General features: G+C 44.6%; 2 protein-coding genes across 3 annotated transcripts; one reads left to right on the top strand and one right to left on the bottom strand.

The window, feature by feature from the left end:
* Positions 1–3,172: 3,172 nt before the first annotated feature.
* Positions 3,173–5,448, top strand: LOC127306013 (uncharacterized). The gene is made up of 5 exons (XM_051336618.2): positions 3,173–3,383; positions 3,606–3,802; positions 4,263–4,356; positions 4,610–4,852; positions 5,019–5,448. Exons 1-5 carry the CDS (start codon positions 3,224–3,226, stop codon positions 5,273–5,275), a joined length of 951 nt encoding a protein of 316 aa, XP_051192578.1. The 5' UTR covers positions 3,173–3,223; the 3' UTR covers positions 5,276–5,448.
* Positions 5,449–6,006: 558 nt separating this feature from the next.
* On the bottom strand, positions 6,007–16,767 carry LOC127306012 (uncharacterized). Of its 2 annotated transcripts, XM_051336616.2 has the most exons (13): positions 16,177–16,766; positions 14,508–14,916; positions 13,962–14,297; positions 13,224–13,845; positions 12,956–13,130; positions 12,040–12,397; positions 11,317–11,427; positions 10,514–10,862; positions 9,449–9,671; positions 8,938–9,159; positions 6,557–6,947; positions 6,317–6,469; positions 6,007–6,217 (listed from the first exon to the last, which is right to left on the bottom strand). In XM_051336616.2, exons 1-11 carry the CDS (start codon positions 16,680–16,682, stop codon positions 6,791–6,793), a joined length of 3,468 nt encoding a protein of 1,155 aa, XP_051192576.1. In that variant the 5' UTR covers positions 16,683–16,766; the 3' UTR covers positions 6,007–6,217; positions 6,317–6,469; positions 6,557–6,790. The 2 variants fall into 2 exon arrangements, with proteins under 2 accessions (XP_051192576.1, XP_051192577.1); XM_051336617.2 differs by lacking the exons at positions 6,007–6,217; positions 6,317–6,469; positions 6,557–6,947 and adding an exon at positions 6,954–7,064 and having other exon boundaries at positions 16,177–16,767.
* Between the last annotated feature and the right edge of the window lie 340 nt (positions 16,768–17,107).

Raw genomic sequence — 17,107 nt, 5'->3', positions numbered from 1 at the left:
GTAGCTTCTTGTGACGGTAAAGCACACGTCCGTTGGGAACCCCAAGAGGAAGGTGTGATGCGTATAGTAGCAAGTTTTCCCTCAGTAAGAAACCAAGGTTTATCGAACTAGTACGAGATGAAGGCCACGTGAAGGTTGTTGGTGAAGGAGTGTAGTGCGGCGCAACACCAGGGATTCCGGCGCCAACGTGGAACCTGCACAACACAATCAAGATACTTTGCCACAACTTAACAGTGAGGTTGTCAATCTCACAGGCTTGCTGTAAACAAAGGATTAAACGTATGGTGTGGAGAATGATGTTTGCTTGCAAAGAACAACAGAGAACAATGATTGCAGTAGGTTGTATTTCAGATGTAAAAGAATGGACCGGGTCCATAGTTCACTAGTGGTGTCTCTCCAATAAGATAAATAACATGTTGGGTGAACAAATTACAGCTGGGCAATTGACAAATAGAGAGGGCATAACAATGCACATACATATCATGATGACTAATATGAGATTTACTTAGGGCATTACGACAAAGAACATAGACCGCTATCCAGCATGCATCTATGCCTAAAAAGTCCACCTTCGGGTTAGCATCCGCACCCCTTCCAGTATTAAGTTGCAAACAACAGACAATTGCATTAAGTACTGTGCGTAATGTAAACAATACAAATATCCTTAGACAAAGCATTGATGTTTTATCCCTAGTGGCAACAGCACATCCACAACCTTAGAACTTTCTGTCACTGTCCCAGATTCAATGGAGGTATGAACCCACTATCTAGCATAAATACTCCCTCTTGGAGTTACAAGTATCAACTTGGCCAGAGCCTCTACTAGCAACGGAGAGCATGCAAGATCATAAACAACACATATATGATAGATCGATAATCAACTTGACATAGTATTCCATATTCATCGGATCCCAACAAACACAACATGTAGCATTACAAATAGATGATCTTGATCATGATAGGCAGCTCACAAGATCTAAACATGATGGCATAATAGAAGAAGACAACCATCTAGCTACTGCTATGGACCCATAGTCCAAGGATGAACTACTCACGCATCAGTCCGGAGGCGGGCATGGTGATGTAGAGCCCTCCGGTGATGATTCCCCTCTCCGGCAGGGTGCCGGAGGATATCTTCAGAATCCCCAGAGATGGGATTGACGGCGGCGGCGTCTCAGTAACTTTTCTCGTATTTTGGCTCTCGGTCCTAGGGTTTTCCGATACGAAGGAATATATAGGCGAAGAGGCAGCGTCGGGGGAGCCAGGGGTGGGCTCCCCATACCTGGGCGCGGCAGGGGGCCTGGCCGCGCCGCCCTATGGGGTGGCCCCCCTGCTGGCCCTCTCCGACTCTTCTTCGATGTTCTGGAATCCTCCATGGAAAATAGGGTCGTGGGCTTTTGTTTCGTCCAATTCCGAGAATATTTCCTGTGTAAGATTTCTGAAACCAAAAACAGCAGAAAACAGGAACTGACGCTTCGGCATCTTGTTAATAGGTTAGTACCAGAAAATGCATAAAATGATATAAAGTATGAATAAAACATGTAGGTATTATCATAAAACTAGCATGGAACATAAGAAATTATAGGTACGTTTGAGACGTATCAGGACGCGGTGGCAGCATCGTGGCACGAGGAGGCGATGGCGCACACCATTGCGTTGTTCGACGCATCGACGGGATAAGAGGCGCGACGGCGCCGGACGGAGGAGATAGAGCAGCGGTGGGCTGCTGAGCGCCAGCGCCAGCGCGAGGAGCGGGAGGCGCTGTACCGTGAACGACGGGAGGCGATCGAGCGCCAGCGGCGGGACTCGATCAAGCGCCAGCAGCAGCTGGCGGTGGAGGAGCGTCAGCAGCGGGAGGCGGCGCTGGCGGTGATCTGGGGGAGGTGGGCGGACGAGTTGGCGGCGGAGGCCGACGCGTTGGCGGCGGCGATGATGGAGGCGCCAACGGATGTGGAGGAGGAGGCGCCAATGGAGGAGGAGGATGCCGAGACGGAGGAGGAGGAGACCGGGGTGGAGGACAACGACGACGACGAGTTCGAGTGGTCCGACGACGGGCCGCACCCAGACGAGACGGTCGATCAGCAACGCGCGCTCGTCGAGTCCTTCGAGTCGGAGAAGAAGCTCCAGGACGACGCTCGTGCCCGCGAAGAGGCGTAGATTCGTCGCGTCGTCGCACTCTCCCTCTAGGCGGCGCAGCATGGGAGGGCAGACATCGACGCGCTGCTGGAGCAGCGGCGTCTGGCCACCGCCCTACGCACGGAGAGGCGGCGCGCACAGAAAGAGTTGCGGCGGAGGGCAGGTGACGCCGGGGCGGGGACGTCGAACGCACCGCCGGGCGGTCAGTAGGCTAGGTTTAGATGAAAGCTAGCCGTTTTCATTCAAACTTTGTAATATATAATCAAAATTGAATGAAAACCTTTATTTTCGTGCACCAATATTCATTTGGGGGCGGCGTTTGGGGGACGCGGCTGGGGAGCGACGTCCCCCCAAACGCGGCACGAACAAAACACGTCCCCCAAACGCTAGATCCGGCTCGTTTTGGAGGATGCTTTGGGGGACGCGACTGGAGATGCTCTAACCGCTCCCGATAGAAAAAAAAAAGACCCCCAAAGCGACGTGGAAGTGGTGTGGGTTTGGTGCCGGCGACCCCGATAGCCTCCCTTGGCATAGGGGTTGGTTGGGGCTCGCCAACTATTCTATTGGGCTTGGGATGACCGGTGGATCGCGGTGTGAGCACTTTCTCTCACTAGGACCCTAAATCGCCGCCGGCTGCGATTTGGGGTTTGCTGGTGGTGGAGATGCTTTCATCTCAAAATCAAATCTCCTACTCTTTCTAACTTGAACACATTTTGCTTTCAATCAGTTCAAATACTTTTGTACGTACTTGACGATGGTAGAAAGGAGGGAGGGCGATCAAACATAACGAATCACGAGGAAAGAGCCAGAGGCAGAGATGTAAACCCCAACTTTTCCCACTTTTGCTCTTTTGTTTCCTTGTTTATTCCTTCTTTTTCCATTGACCGGCGGGTCGCTTCTCCTAGGGAAAAAAATCTCTACTCCTCAGCGAAGGCGGCAGCAATTTCCATCCACCCAAACCCAACACACGGCTTTTGGCGCATGCCACGAAACCAATAGAAAAGTGGCTCCTATTTAAAGACCCATACTCGGGGAGAGGCCACATCACTTCACTCTCGTCACCTCTCGCAGACGGCAGACGCCAGCCATGGCGCTCCAGAGCTATCACCACGACGGGTTCTGCCTACTCCCTCCTCCTCTTCTTCCGGATTGGGACTGGGAGTGGGAGCTACGCTGCACACTCGGCGACGACGCTGCTGCCCGAGATGGCCTCCTCATTCATGACGCCTTCACGGCCTTGCCCTCGTGTAAGAAACCTGCTGCAAACCTCACTGCATGCCCCTACCAATCTCAGCCTATTGAGATATCAAGAAAAAAAAATCTAGACTAGTCTAGTACGTACGTGCGAGCGTACTGACCATGGCTCAGCGCCTCAGCGTGTGTGTCTAGCAAGGCTAGAGTCATTTGTGTGTGTAGCAAGCTACAGGCATTGCCGATATTTATTGACCTTGGTTTTGGGGGGTCAATAGGTGGGGAGTCGCCGGCGTCGTCTTCGTCGGAGGCGTCGAGCGGCGGCGGGGGCGGGGGCGGGGGCGGGGGCGGCTACCTGGAGGACGCCGTCGCCGACTGGAGCGACCGGTGCAAGCGGCGGAGGACGGAGGAGGAGGAGGCTCCGCCGCCGCGGTGGCCGGCCATGGCGAGCGAGGACCTGCAATCCCTTCTACAGGTAAACAAATCTCTATGCGGCTCTGAGTATAGTTCTTGCATTAAGTGAGCAGAGGACTGAGGAACCGATGATGATGTGTAGAGATGCGAGAATATACTTGCATGGATGTCCATTAGCGTAGTGAGGTTGCTGATATCTTGGCGGTGGAGCTGCTTTAGTATTACTGAAACTGTAGCACCATTATGGAGCCGAATTGAATTTCCGCATTATGATTATTATGTAAAGGTGTCTCTTCTTTTGTCAACGAGAGTAGGAGTGCTCTCTCTAATAGTAATCTTTGGTGTGCTTTATTTGAACACAACAAAACATGGAATTAACGCTAATGGACGAAGGAAAAGAAAGTAGTACTAGGTCTCCAGCAGCTAACTCGTCGCGTTGTGCTGCACATCGTCTTCTTCCACCCCTTTTCTAACTCGTCGCCTTGTGTTTGTTTCTTCTTTGCCTTCGGACACAACCGCAGAGCTTCTGGGATCCTAGCAGCGGCGAGGGAGATCTCCTCCATGGTTTGAACACCACCATGGTCCCCGACACGGAGATCGGCAGCTTCGTCTCAGGTGATTCGATGCATCCATAACCCCATTTTCAATCATACGAGATTAAAACCATAACAACCGTTCGATTAGTTGCATGGGCATAGAGCCAAAATAAATCAGGCAGAGCTCAGTTCTGCATGCAAGAGGAGCATTCATGCATGAGCCGCTGGTATCACTGGAGCAACTACTTTGCTCTGGGGATCAGTAGAGCGACACGACGACAGCAGGCACTGTATTTAATAACTAAACGGAGCGGCGTTGTTGTTTTTGGCAGAGGTAGACGACGACGCATCGGGCAGGGAGAAGGAGCAGATGCAGGGGCCCCCCAGCACACAGGTGCTGAGCGAGGGCGAAGCTGGTGAAGATGCAGCGGCAGCGGCAGGCCCCCCTCCTCCCTTCTCCGCCACCGGAGCTCCTCCGCCTGGATCATCGCCACTGCAAAAGGCAACTACAGGGGGTGGCAGCCATTACTGCGACCAGGCGACCTCCTCGTCCTCTTCCTCGCTGCCAGCGGCAGGTGCGTCTGGCCGACCGGTGTGCAATTAGTACCCGCGCATGTGTGCGCTCGTTCAGCTCAGCTGTGGCACTTGCAGTGTCAGAGACCATCGCTGGTGTGGTAGGACCAGTTTCTAGGACGGCTCGTTTTTTTGTTCCGACTCGTGACAACCATGTTTTCGGCGCAGGGAAGAGAGACGGAGTGATGTACCCGTTCGCCGTCGTCAAGCCGCTGGTGCTGGAGGGAAGCACGCTCAGCGACGTCAACTGGCGGATGCTCAAGCGGCCGGCGAGGCCGGTGCGTCACCCCGTCGGTCAGTTCGCGTGCGGCCCCGTCGTGTCGTCGGCGCAGGGGCCAGGGCTCTCCGGAAAAGCCGTCGTCAGCCTCACCAAGATCAGGACGGGAGGGAAGGGCACCATAACCATCATCAGAACAAGAGGCTGAACATAAGCTCAAGAGGAAGAAAATAACAATGGGCTAGAAATGAGAGGCCAACTCTTCTTCTTCTCTGGATCATCATGAGATTAGTAGTATTATCCCTTGTAAATACGTAGGCTTTTACTGCTTGTTCGTGACAAGCTTAACCCAGCTGAAAATAAACATCGGCCTCTCCATCATGGTCTTGTTGTGACAAGCTTAACCCCACTGAAAATAAACATCAGCCTCTCTGCTGATGGTCGCACCCGCTTCAGTATTACTCACTCCGTACCGTAATTCTTGTCATAGTTTTTCAAATTTGAACTAAAACCACGACAAAAATTATGGTGCAAATGAAGTAGCTTACACATGTGGAGGCCTGTCACTGTATCAATGTCCCTGTACCTCCACATTTTACCAAGTACCAACCTGACAAGAATTGCGAGTTCGTATACAACATTTGCTGGGTGCCCAGCACCAGCAGGACCCCTTGTTCTGAAAAAGATGATTGAACTGTGCTGCTGGATCATGAACTAGCCACGCACTAGTGAGTAATAACAAGCCAACAACCGTGTGCCCTCAACTTCTGATAGCACTGTAAATCGGGACCATCAAATAGGACTGTATCTGGCTACTGCATATGATAACTGAGAAAGCGACTGGCATCCAGCATGTTACCACATGGTGTGGTACATACAACTCGCTTCATGCAACAAAACCCCATGAAGTTGAGAACAACCAACAACCTATGGGAACGCAGCACAAATCTAAAATTCAATTGCAGAAGCAGATCCGATTAACGATCCTGAATGACCTTCATTTTGGTTTGACCAAGGGTCGACCAAGTTTAGTGAAAAGCTAGTTAGTACTATTTTACAAATTTGCATAGAAGCCTTTAAAAGGATTCAACCAAACCAAGCTGTTCTTTCAACAGCCAAGAGCTCAGGATACTTCGCAAAGCCCACTAACCTGCTTCACCAGAAAAACCATGGGAAAGAAGTGAATGATAATATGCAAAGGAGAAACAGGAAACCTGCTTCCTGCAAGCAAAATACATGACTAGCTTGCCTGAGGTTGCAGTAACTTTGCACTTCATTAACATGAATCTCCAACAGCTTATGTTGCTCTATTCTTTCAGAACAATCTCAAGGTCAAATTAATGTTCACTGCTTTATATTTGCCTTCAGCAGTTACCATAACATTTCTCAGGCGGATTTTGCCCTGTGTGGTTAAACAAGCCTAGTGAAGCTAAATGTGTATATCTACAATAACCAAGGGTGGAATTGGAGAATTGAAGCGGGAACAAACCTTGCCAAAAACGTCTTGAAGGAACGGAAAGTAAGGGAACAATTATAATCGGCAATATCAACGATCCAAAGATTGTAACACTTTACAATATGAATGCAGACCTCACTGGATGTATTATGAGCCCAAGACTGCAAGGTAGAAGTGACTTTGGCTGTTGGTTGTTATCTTGAAAACTACCAGCCTACACAATTGCCATGCCATGTGGAACAGATCTGGAAATTTCCGAATACACATCTAGTCATCTTCAGCTTCGTCTTGTAACAGTATCTCATAAATGTCAGTGCGAACAAACAATTCCTTTCCATTCATCACTTCCTGGAGATCTGATAACTCTTTCATAGTCAGAACTGAGCTCAATTTTTGGAACCCATCCAACCATAATCGTTTAGACCTGTGAAGTTGGACTCTTAGATGACAAACGCAATCATCCATATCAACAAAATTAAACCACCGCATATGTTTGAGCCCCAAAAGAGACAATTGAATCTACAGTTTAAATAGTGGGCTCCTAAGAAAAACACGAAAGCATACACATGGAATTAAAACCAATTAGTTATCTATACCTAATAATAAAGGAGCTAAGGTTTCTGCCAAAAAGTTTCGTCAACGCTTTTTTTTGGACCGTTTTGCCCTCCCACCAAAACGCATAATACTGCACAACTGCCACCCACGTACCGGTTCGTTTAGTTCCTTCTCAGATAAACTCGCACGAACGAAGTGGGCCTAGGAGAATACGTGCCTCCGATCGACCACCCTCCTCGACCCCGCACCGCCACCGCGTCCATTGGCCATAAATAGGGCTGCAAACCTTCGATCAAACTAAACCAAATCTCTTGCTCAATTCCGTCCTCTTTGAGCACCGGCCGGCCGATCCCTAGCACGTCCCCGTCAGATCCGGATGGGACGCCATGAGAGGGGCAGATGCAGAGGAGGGGCGGCGGGAGGAGGCCGCAGTAGCAGCCCCGCGAGCGGCGGTGGCGACTGGGTAGGGGGCCGGAGATCCCGCCGGACTCGAGGAAGCTAAAGGGCGTCCTGGACGACCGCACCAAGGCCGAAATCTGAGCGACGGATTCGCGAGATTGCTGGTGCCCTACTACTTTTTTGCCTGACGCCGGCCCTGGCGATCACGCACGAGTCAATGTTGCCAACCGGGTAGGCAGCCCATCGACCCAGTTCCTATTTGCTCAGTTCGTCAGTAGTCAGATTCCCTAGCCGGCCGGCGACGTGCACTACCAGTCTGCCTCGCGTTACGATGGCTGGAGCACTTGCAATGTGGTCTTGCTTTGCTCTTTGCACTTCAGGATCGGTACCATATAGCTGTACCCCAATCTGATTGTTTGTTGTTTATTCTGAAACTCAACTCGAAGGAGCAGTACAGATATCGAGTGGGCCGTGGGAGCAGTTGCAGCAGATATATCTGCCATTCCCTTTTGTAACGGCCAACAATTGTGTAGAGATTGGAGCGATTTGGAACTCCTAATCGCTATCAAACTCTAAATTTATTCAATAAACGAATGAATCCTTTTGGTCATCATCCACACCAAACTGATGGTCTGCAGATTTCTAATAGAAACATGCGAGGATTTTATGTTAAGTTATTGGCTTTCTCTCTCCCTTCATCTGCGAGTAAATAGTGCATATATTAGTGTTATTTCTTATCTGGGTTATTAGAACACATATCCGTCTTTTGAATATAACTGATGAAATTCACGTTTCCAAATTGTTGACTTTCATTAGCTTAAAGATAACATATTGTGTCGTGTCATCTATTTTTTAACTACATCTATGGGAGGCCAACGCTAGAGGAAAACACGGGTCAATCAATTATACGAAGTCAAATTATGAGAGTATCAAGTGGTTCAGATGAATTACGCCAGAAAACTAAGAAGCCAGGAGGTCATCTATCTGGGATTGTCTTGCTTTGCTCATGTAAGTTTAACAATATTAGACTATGTTGTCTATCTCAAAGTTGTTATTGTTATTATTTTTTAGAATTGTATTTTGAGTTTGTTGCCGAGAATGGCGGCGCCGTAGCAACGCACGGGTCCTGTGCTAGTTCACATAAAAAGCAAAGAAAGGAACGCAGAAGCTGCTAACGTTCCAAGCTAACATTTCACAAACTAATCAAATTTGTAACATCACTAATCAATTGTAGAATCGCTGCTTCTGTAAGTATTCACATTATCCTCACATATTAATATATAAGGAGTTGAGTGGATAGCAACAAATAGAATGGCATCATTAAGTTCTGATATCCATATTTTGTTATTTCTGCTCTTTCTAGTGTCCCTACTGTAATTTGTACCGCCACTTCGAGATTTAATGATATCCAGGCCCTTTCGGGCCTCTCCCCGTTCAAAAAAGAGGAGAGACTGACTTACCATGGGCAAGCATGTATAGCTCTGAAGAACACACGCCGTGCCGCAGAAGCATTACAGGCTATCTCCGCCTCATAAGCTAGATAACAGCGCCACAATACAACAGACTTCTGTAACTTATCATCAGCTAGAGCTCTCTCAAACAGACCATGTATTCTATTGTATGATTCTGCTTTACTCAATTCAAAGGACAAAGCGAACAGCAAGGAAATTATGGAAGGATCCCTGTTGAAAAATAAGCAGTCAATAGACGAAAGGCCATATAACTCATACAGTCATATATGCTCGCAACAAAACTGCAAGACAATAAAGATCATTTATATAGTGTGTTGAAAGCTCACAAGCTACATATATATTCCATCTTTAAACACCATATATGTGTATAAACAAGTGTCTTAGAGGACCCACATTAAGGAAGAACTAGACAGGCCCTTAGAAGTTGCATTTATATCACATTATACTAGATATAAAATAGAGTTTTTAGAAAAAATTCATGGAAATAAGGAACCCTTACCTTTGACTACATTTGTCAAGTGTGAGACGCAGATTATTGGGAACACTGTAAAGACAGCCCAGAGTTAACATGGATGCATATGATTTTGGATTGTACGGATATGTTTGTACTCCTTTCAATATGTTCGGCCAAACCCTTGAGAGACGCAACTTGGTCAGATTTTTGTGAAGCAGATTGATGTAATACATCCACAACTCTTCATATTCCAACGTATGGTTACTCTCTGAAAAAAAATCATGTTCACATAATAAGACGATACTTTTTTGATTGCAAATCTGGTAAAAGAATAATTACAACGTTTACAAGCATTGCAGAAAAACAGTTAAAAGACTTATTCCGATTCAAAAGAACAGCAGAACAGCAATGCAGAAGTTAAACACAAAGGTAAGTTCAACAGTAAAGTGCAACAAGGTAATTTTAACTTGTAGTGAAAACTGAAAAGACCAGGATCGATCCATCTAGACCTTGAGAGCAGTCAAAAGTAAATTGTTACTTACCGTACAAAAACAGTATACTTGCTTGATGCAAGATTAAGTGTTAGTAAAATATCATAAAGCTTCATCTGATATAATTTAGTATTTGACAAAAAGCAATTGGTAAATTGTAAAAATAGCACTAACAGAATCCTAAATATAAGTGCATACTCCCTCCGTGCTAAAATAAGTGTCTCAGTTTTGTCTAGATTCGGATGTATCTAGACTCATTTTAGTTGTAGATGCTAGATACATCTGTATCTAGAAAAAAGTTAAGACACTTACTTTAGAACGAAGGGAGTATTTCATTGCTAATAGTTAACGATGGGAATAGCTATATATCAGAAGCAGAAGAAGGAAATAGGAAATAGCGTTAGGACCATGATGGTATTTATTATCTATTTATCTGGTTGTTTCTATCAGCAGTTCTAACCAACAGTAATTGACAAAAGGTGGTGGCAGGCAAAAGAATAGCAAGAATAACTGCCATTTCGTATAATGAAAGAATTAGAAAGTACGCTCAGTTAAAAAATAATGACTTCAAATGATATCATCCAAACATATTCAGAATAAAAAAGAGAGGGTGAAGAACCTGAAAATGGAAAGGCCTCCTCTATCACTTCAAGACCAGAAGAATAACCAGAAGTCATACTCTCGAACAGGGATGCCGAGCAAATCAAAGCAACTGATTCTTCTTTCAAAGAACCACATGCAAATGCAGGTCGCAAGCTTTTAATCTGCTCTTTAAAGCCTTGACGAGCCCTCAATACAAGCGGGCGTGATATAGGACCACCAAAAGAGGTATACTTGATGTTGCTCCCCAAGCAGGAAAGAATGTAAATTGCACGATGCACAGAATCAGAATCGTTTCTTGAAGCAGATATTGAAATCTCCATCTCAGCGTACCAAAAATAAAGAATTGGAACTTTCCTGACGAGATCCTGCCCACAACAGCAACAACCAGCAGAACCATATCATCAGAAACCTGGCTTTTTAGTTCTTACCGCATTAGTTACAAAATAAAAGTCATGCTTGAACACATGCAATAAAACTTTAAGAGCTTGACCACAAAATATAAGTACTTAAGTTTTTCATATGGATATGATCTCATATAGACGATTTTCATTTGACTTATTTCCAAATCATTATATTCTAATATTGTTGACTACTGTACAATTGGAAAAGATATTGGGAAAAGCTGTATATTGGAGATCCTGTCAATGTCTAGAGACATATATTTTAGAACACATATGGCAACATGCACTTGAGAGACGGATCTATGTACACACGAAAAGATGGTAGAACAGCAGCATTATGGAACTACATAGAAAACAACACTGATTGGAACTGAATATACAAACTTTTATAAAATAAATTTATTTGATCATATGGTACCTGTGTACCTCCTTCGGTAGATAACAGTGCCATGTCAAATATCTTTCTTGCCTGGTCAATGTTCCCATGCCTAGCCTCAATACGACCATATATTCCACAAAGCAAAAGATCCTGACCACAGGAAAGTGACACAGTTTACATTTCTTCTAAGAATATGCAATGTTCCAAGCTACATATGGTTAAGACTGATTACTGCTACATGTAAGTTTTGCTAAATAAAATTTAGTACTCCCTCCATCCTAAAAAGGATGTCTCAACTTTGTCTAAATTTGCATGTTTCAAGACGTATTTTAGGGTGTAGATACATAGAAATCTAGACAAAGTTGAGACATCCTTTTGTGGATGGAGGGAGTACATTATATTTAAGCAGGGGAACATGGACATGGGGGATTATCAAAATAAGAACACTTAATACAAGATAACGAATATCAAACTGGTTACTGGAAAACATGAATAACTACTATTGAACTGAGGAATTCTGCTACAGTTTCGGAATTCCTTTGCTTGATTTTGGTTTCATAACTGCATGGTGTCCTTAGTCTACTAACCGATGCAGATTACGTCAGTTATATATCACTTTGCAAAACTGTATCATGCGTACTAGGTGCCCAAAACTACATGAGGAAACTTCTTCATGTGGTTTACTGCACAATTATCAAGTTGCTATAACCTTTATGCTCTGCAGCAAACTGATGCACACGCAAGAGAGAGGATAAAGCATACCTGTCTGTCCTTCTTCAGCAAGCTTTTGGCCAAAGCCCGTGATGGTTTAGCAGGTGCAGACAAAGTGTCCTTTTGTGTGGTATACATTTCGGTGGTAACAAGGACAGCTTCCTCCAAAATATGATTACGAGGGAAAACATCAAGGGAAAGCAATATTGCATTTTGCAGAAATTTCACCAGGCCAGGTCTTTGAGAAAGATCGTGCATACTCCCTAATAAAAACTCCAATCTATAATGACTTGAATTTTGAGTCTTGTTAACAAGTTCAGATACAGTGCTAATATCTTCCAAAATATCATTTGATATCATCTCAAGGCTCATAATTCTATCAAGCCAACTGGAACTGTTGCTGGACGTCCTGGAAATTAAGAATATTGGTTACCACTGAAAGATAAGTCCTGGAACTTATACAGTCATTAACAGCAGAACATAATGATACAAAAGATAGAAATCAAAATTGGAAACACAAACAAACCATCCATAATGCAATCCAGTGCACAACTGCTGATATAGGTTTTTAGGACTGAATAAGTTGGCATAAGCTCCTTATAACTAGGGTAAACTTCAAATCGCACAGCTGTCGACTGGGAATCCATTCTAGATACTGACAGTGAATAGAAACTAATAGACTAACACTACATGACCAAAATAATGAGAAAACTCATCAGGGTAGCTGCAGATATAGCCATACATCGTATACTTTCCATTATATGGTAAGAGATTGAATAACATTGTTTTTTAGTCTTGCAGTGCTATCCAATTTTTCTGTTCAAGAACAAATGTAGTTTTAAGGAGGTGCACAATGAGCAACAAAAAAAGGAACAATTTATAAAGCAATAAATATATAATATTTATTTAGTTATGTTCACATAAAGAGGATGACCACAGCTTATCAGGTAGAACTAAGAGGATTTACCATCTTGAAATTTTACCACCGTAGAAATCAATGAATTGGCAGATCAAAGAAAAACGAGCCTCTTCTGAAGATAAAGAGAATAGAAACTCAGTTACATCCTCAAACAAGATTACTCTGGAAAGCTGCTCATTGACTTCTCCAGGTGAAGCATCATCAGAACGACTTGATCCTACTCCTGAAAATAGCATCCAGTGTTAGCATTGAGTTAAATAAACAACTCTACAAAGTCACTTATCAATCTACCAACACAAGGGTAAATAGGAAGTACCAGACTTTTCATGAACAGGCATCCATTGTTCATTGTCCCTCGACAGCTCCATTGCAGACCATCTATTCCATGTTTTTGCATCTTTAACTTCACTACTGAACTCGGCATCTACATCAATGCCGAGCTTTTTTAGCAAAGATTCAACATCATCTTGCGCAGATGCGTCCTCAACATCAGGGTCTTCTGGATCAATTCCATCAGCGGCTGATAGTTCTATTGCTTTGTTAGAAACATCATCCGTTTCGGCATTTGCTCTAGAGAGATCAAACCAACCACTCCAGCCTCCACCTTCAGACTCTTGGGGATTGTCTTGCATAACCATGTTTTGTCGACTCTCCTCATCCTTTGCTAACCACATAGACCATCCAAGAGCCCCATCCTCTCCAATTCTGGCACCACCACTATTCCAGAAGTGCTCAAAGAGCCTTTGCTTACTGCTTGTGGACAGGGAGAGGGGAGGAGAGAATAAGCTAAACTCAAGTTGAGCTTGAAATAGCCCGGTTGCTAATTCTCGATGTCCTGTCTGCCATTCGAACCGGCATAGATTCACAAATATATCCACTAAACCAAGTTCAAGCTGAACTAATGAAGGTTGTGCCTTCAGATCAGCATTTTGACTGTCCTGTGGAAAAATTCAGAACAAAATATTTTAACAACTACAGCACATTCATGCAAAGAGAGGGAGAGAAGGGGGGTGTGAAACAGATAATCTGAAATATGTACAACGAAACACTAAACCTGCCTACATAGCTTGGTGCAAGCTGCAGATATCGCCTCTACTGCATATGTGTAAGACTTCCGCGTATCAGATACTTTGAATCTGGAGAACTCCCCTTGGCAAAGAATTAGATATTGTTTCCACAACTTACAACTGTCAGGGTGTTCCATAAGTATTTTCTCCCATTTACCAAAGAGACTCTCAGTGCTATCTCTCTCACCAAATGACTTCAAAAGGCAAAGCAACAATTCCTCGTTATCTGGATTGAGCTCCAAAGCCTTCTCCAATATACTAATCTTTCTTTCAGTTGTTTGCAAACGTGCAGCTTTTTGTGGCTGACTACTGGCGACTTTGTCCTGCAATTCAGAAGCAGAGGAAATCTCTTCAGTAGAATTCTTAACAATTAAGGCGGAAGAGAGAAAGATTGGGTATATTAAAGCTCGAGTCAAAATTTTGATAGCTTAAAGTTCCATTTGTAACTTAACCATATGCTGTAGAAACTATCAACTATGCAGTATACAATATGCATAGCCTGGTGAAAATATATTCTTATAAAACTGTGATACCTGAAACTGAGCAAAGGCCAACCAAATTTTTTCATCATGGGGAGATTCTCGTGTCATCTTATTGAACTCTTTTGTCCTCCGAAGTATTTCATCTTCCCAAGATTCCTCAAGTTCATGTTGCGCGGTTGTGCTTTCTGCAGGAACGGATGATGCCTCTACAGGGATAAAATCTTCAGGGAGAATTGCATTATCTCTTTTCAACACTTTCAGGTGTTTGAAACCCTTGTTTCTTTCTAAAACAGCATGTTTTGCTGAGAAGTAACGACCTCCAACTTTTACTTTGCTATCCAGTCCATCCAAATCTGAATCTAGATCCATATGTGATGAAGCATGTCCATGATTATAGAAACGTCGGTTCAGACCACGTGCATCCAGTGTGCTTTGAGGCTTGTAGCGTGCAATATCCATTCTGCATAATACCATGTGGTGTTAGACTTAAATAGAACAAAACCCAGCTAAGTGAGTAAGCCCGACTATCAAAAATGAAATTTCTGCCAAACAAAAACTAGAAACTGGAAAAATGCAACATCTTATTAAGCATTGACCTTCTGACCAAAGGGACTACATAAAACTTTTCAAGCTTGACGATATCCTAATTCTATATATATTGTTTACATTCTTACAATTACCATATCAGTTGAATTGCTCTCCATAACAAGCTTAGCACTGATGTTATACACTCTTCTCCTATCACCCTTGAATTGAATAAGAGAACCAAAGTCCACAGTTTACACCCTGATAAGGGTTATTTTCTATGTTAATTTTGATGCAGCAGCTCCCGACTTTGGTCGTAACCAGACAAGACTTGAAAGAGAAGTTCCTAAAATAACAGAAAACAAATACTAACTAATAAAGGGTCTGGTGTATCATTTGCAGATAGCAGCTACAGGTTCAATTCTTTAGTGTACAAAACTACAGATGCTGGTAACAAAGTCTATGTTGTTTGCTCACATTTCTACAAATAAGATACTGAACTGGAAATCACAAGACACCACAGAATAGTAAGCTACAAATGACATTAGACTTAATAAACAAAGATGATTACAGTAACTGCATAGGTTTATATACACACGTTTTAAAATAGCCTGATTTTGTAACTTCCAGATGTAGCAGGTCCCAAATGTCAAAAAAAAATAGAGTTCCACTGTAGGTATACGATAATATAAGATTTTCATGTTAAACGGAATGATCTAATATTGTAAAAATAAATTAATCCAACCAAGCGTCTAACCTGTCATGGGATTAAGCATGTGAAACTACGAGTACCTACACTCTAGCCCTCAATTTTTAGTGCTCTGGGAAACCACACATACACAGGTTTAAGCATGTAGTTTTTTTGCATCTAGACACTAATAACTTCAATAAGGTGCTAAACATAAGTAACCCTACACACTCTTACACAGCCCCCCAGCATGTGATGTACCACAAGCATCGAATTGAAAAAATTGAACATGAACTTTTACCATTACCTACTAGAAAAAACACCACATCAATGGAATAAATGAAATGCAGCTACACACCAATGAATAACTTCATCAGCTAACGCCTAAACAGTCTATTCAGCATATTTCAGAAGGGTAACCATGATTTCAACACAACAGCCTCGATATGCAACACTCCATTGCATACATCATATCTACATACAGCATTAGCTAAGCAAACACCTGACCTGTAGATGGATCCAAACGCCAAGTTATCCTGGTCGCCCTTGGCGTCGAAGTAGTAATCCTTGACCAGCTTCGTCTCCGACCCAGCCCAGGCGCGAACGCCCGGCTTCCGCGAAGCAGCCGCCCCGTCATAGCGCTCCTGGTCCCTTCTCCGCTTCCTCCTCTTCCTGTCCTTCCGCCTCGACCCCCTCTCGTCGTCGGACGACGAGGAGGGCACCAGGTCGTACTTCGCGGGCGCGGGCTTCGGCGCCGCCTCCTCCTCGTCCGAAGAAGCGCTCAGCGGCGGCGGGAGGGACGAGGAGGCAGCGGGTGGGATGTTGAGGGAGGAGGCGTCGAAAGAGAAGCTAGGGTTCGGGAGAAACTGGGAAACCTCGGCGGGGGCGGCGAGCGGGAAGAGGGGGAAGAGAGAGGAGAAGTTGGTGGGAGGGCTTGGCTCGGATCCTCCTCCAGCTGAGAAGCCGGCGGTGGTAGTGGTCGTCGGCGGCGAATGCTCCGGCGAGAGCTCCATGACGGCGTGCGAGAACCGGAGCAAGTGCTGGACGAAGGAGGGCCGCGCTGGGTTTGGGAAGTGCGGCGATGCGGCCCAAACAAAACTGGGCTTTTGAGAGGGAGAGTTATGTATATTACGGGCTGAGATTTTGTGGCACAATTCATACATTCTACAATACCCTGATGGTCTTTCTATATTTGTAAACAATGTATTGAATCAATAAAGTGCTATGCTTCCCCTAAAAAGATCTTTTAGTGAGTAGCCGTGGAAAGACAAGGGTTTTCTCTAGGGAAAACGCTTCAGATCCGGCGACCGATCGCTCGATCGTCGTCCCTCGCTCCGCGCGGCCCTTTATGGGCCTGGTTTTCGGCCCAAACTGGAGTGTTGCTTTTTTTTAAGAAATGTACAGTATTGTTTCCAGATTTGTAACAATTAGATAAAAA

The sequence above is a fragment of the Lolium perenne genome, chromosome 6 (genome assembly GCF_019359855.2).
Source record: "Lolium perenne isolate Kyuss_39 chromosome 6, Kyuss_2.0, whole genome shotgun sequence".
Lineage (NCBI taxonomy): Eukaryota > Viridiplantae > Streptophyta > Magnoliopsida > Poales > Poaceae > Lolium > Lolium perenne.
Note: the sequence above shows the minus strand (reverse complement) of the source record. Positions and strands in the feature narration are given on the sequence as shown.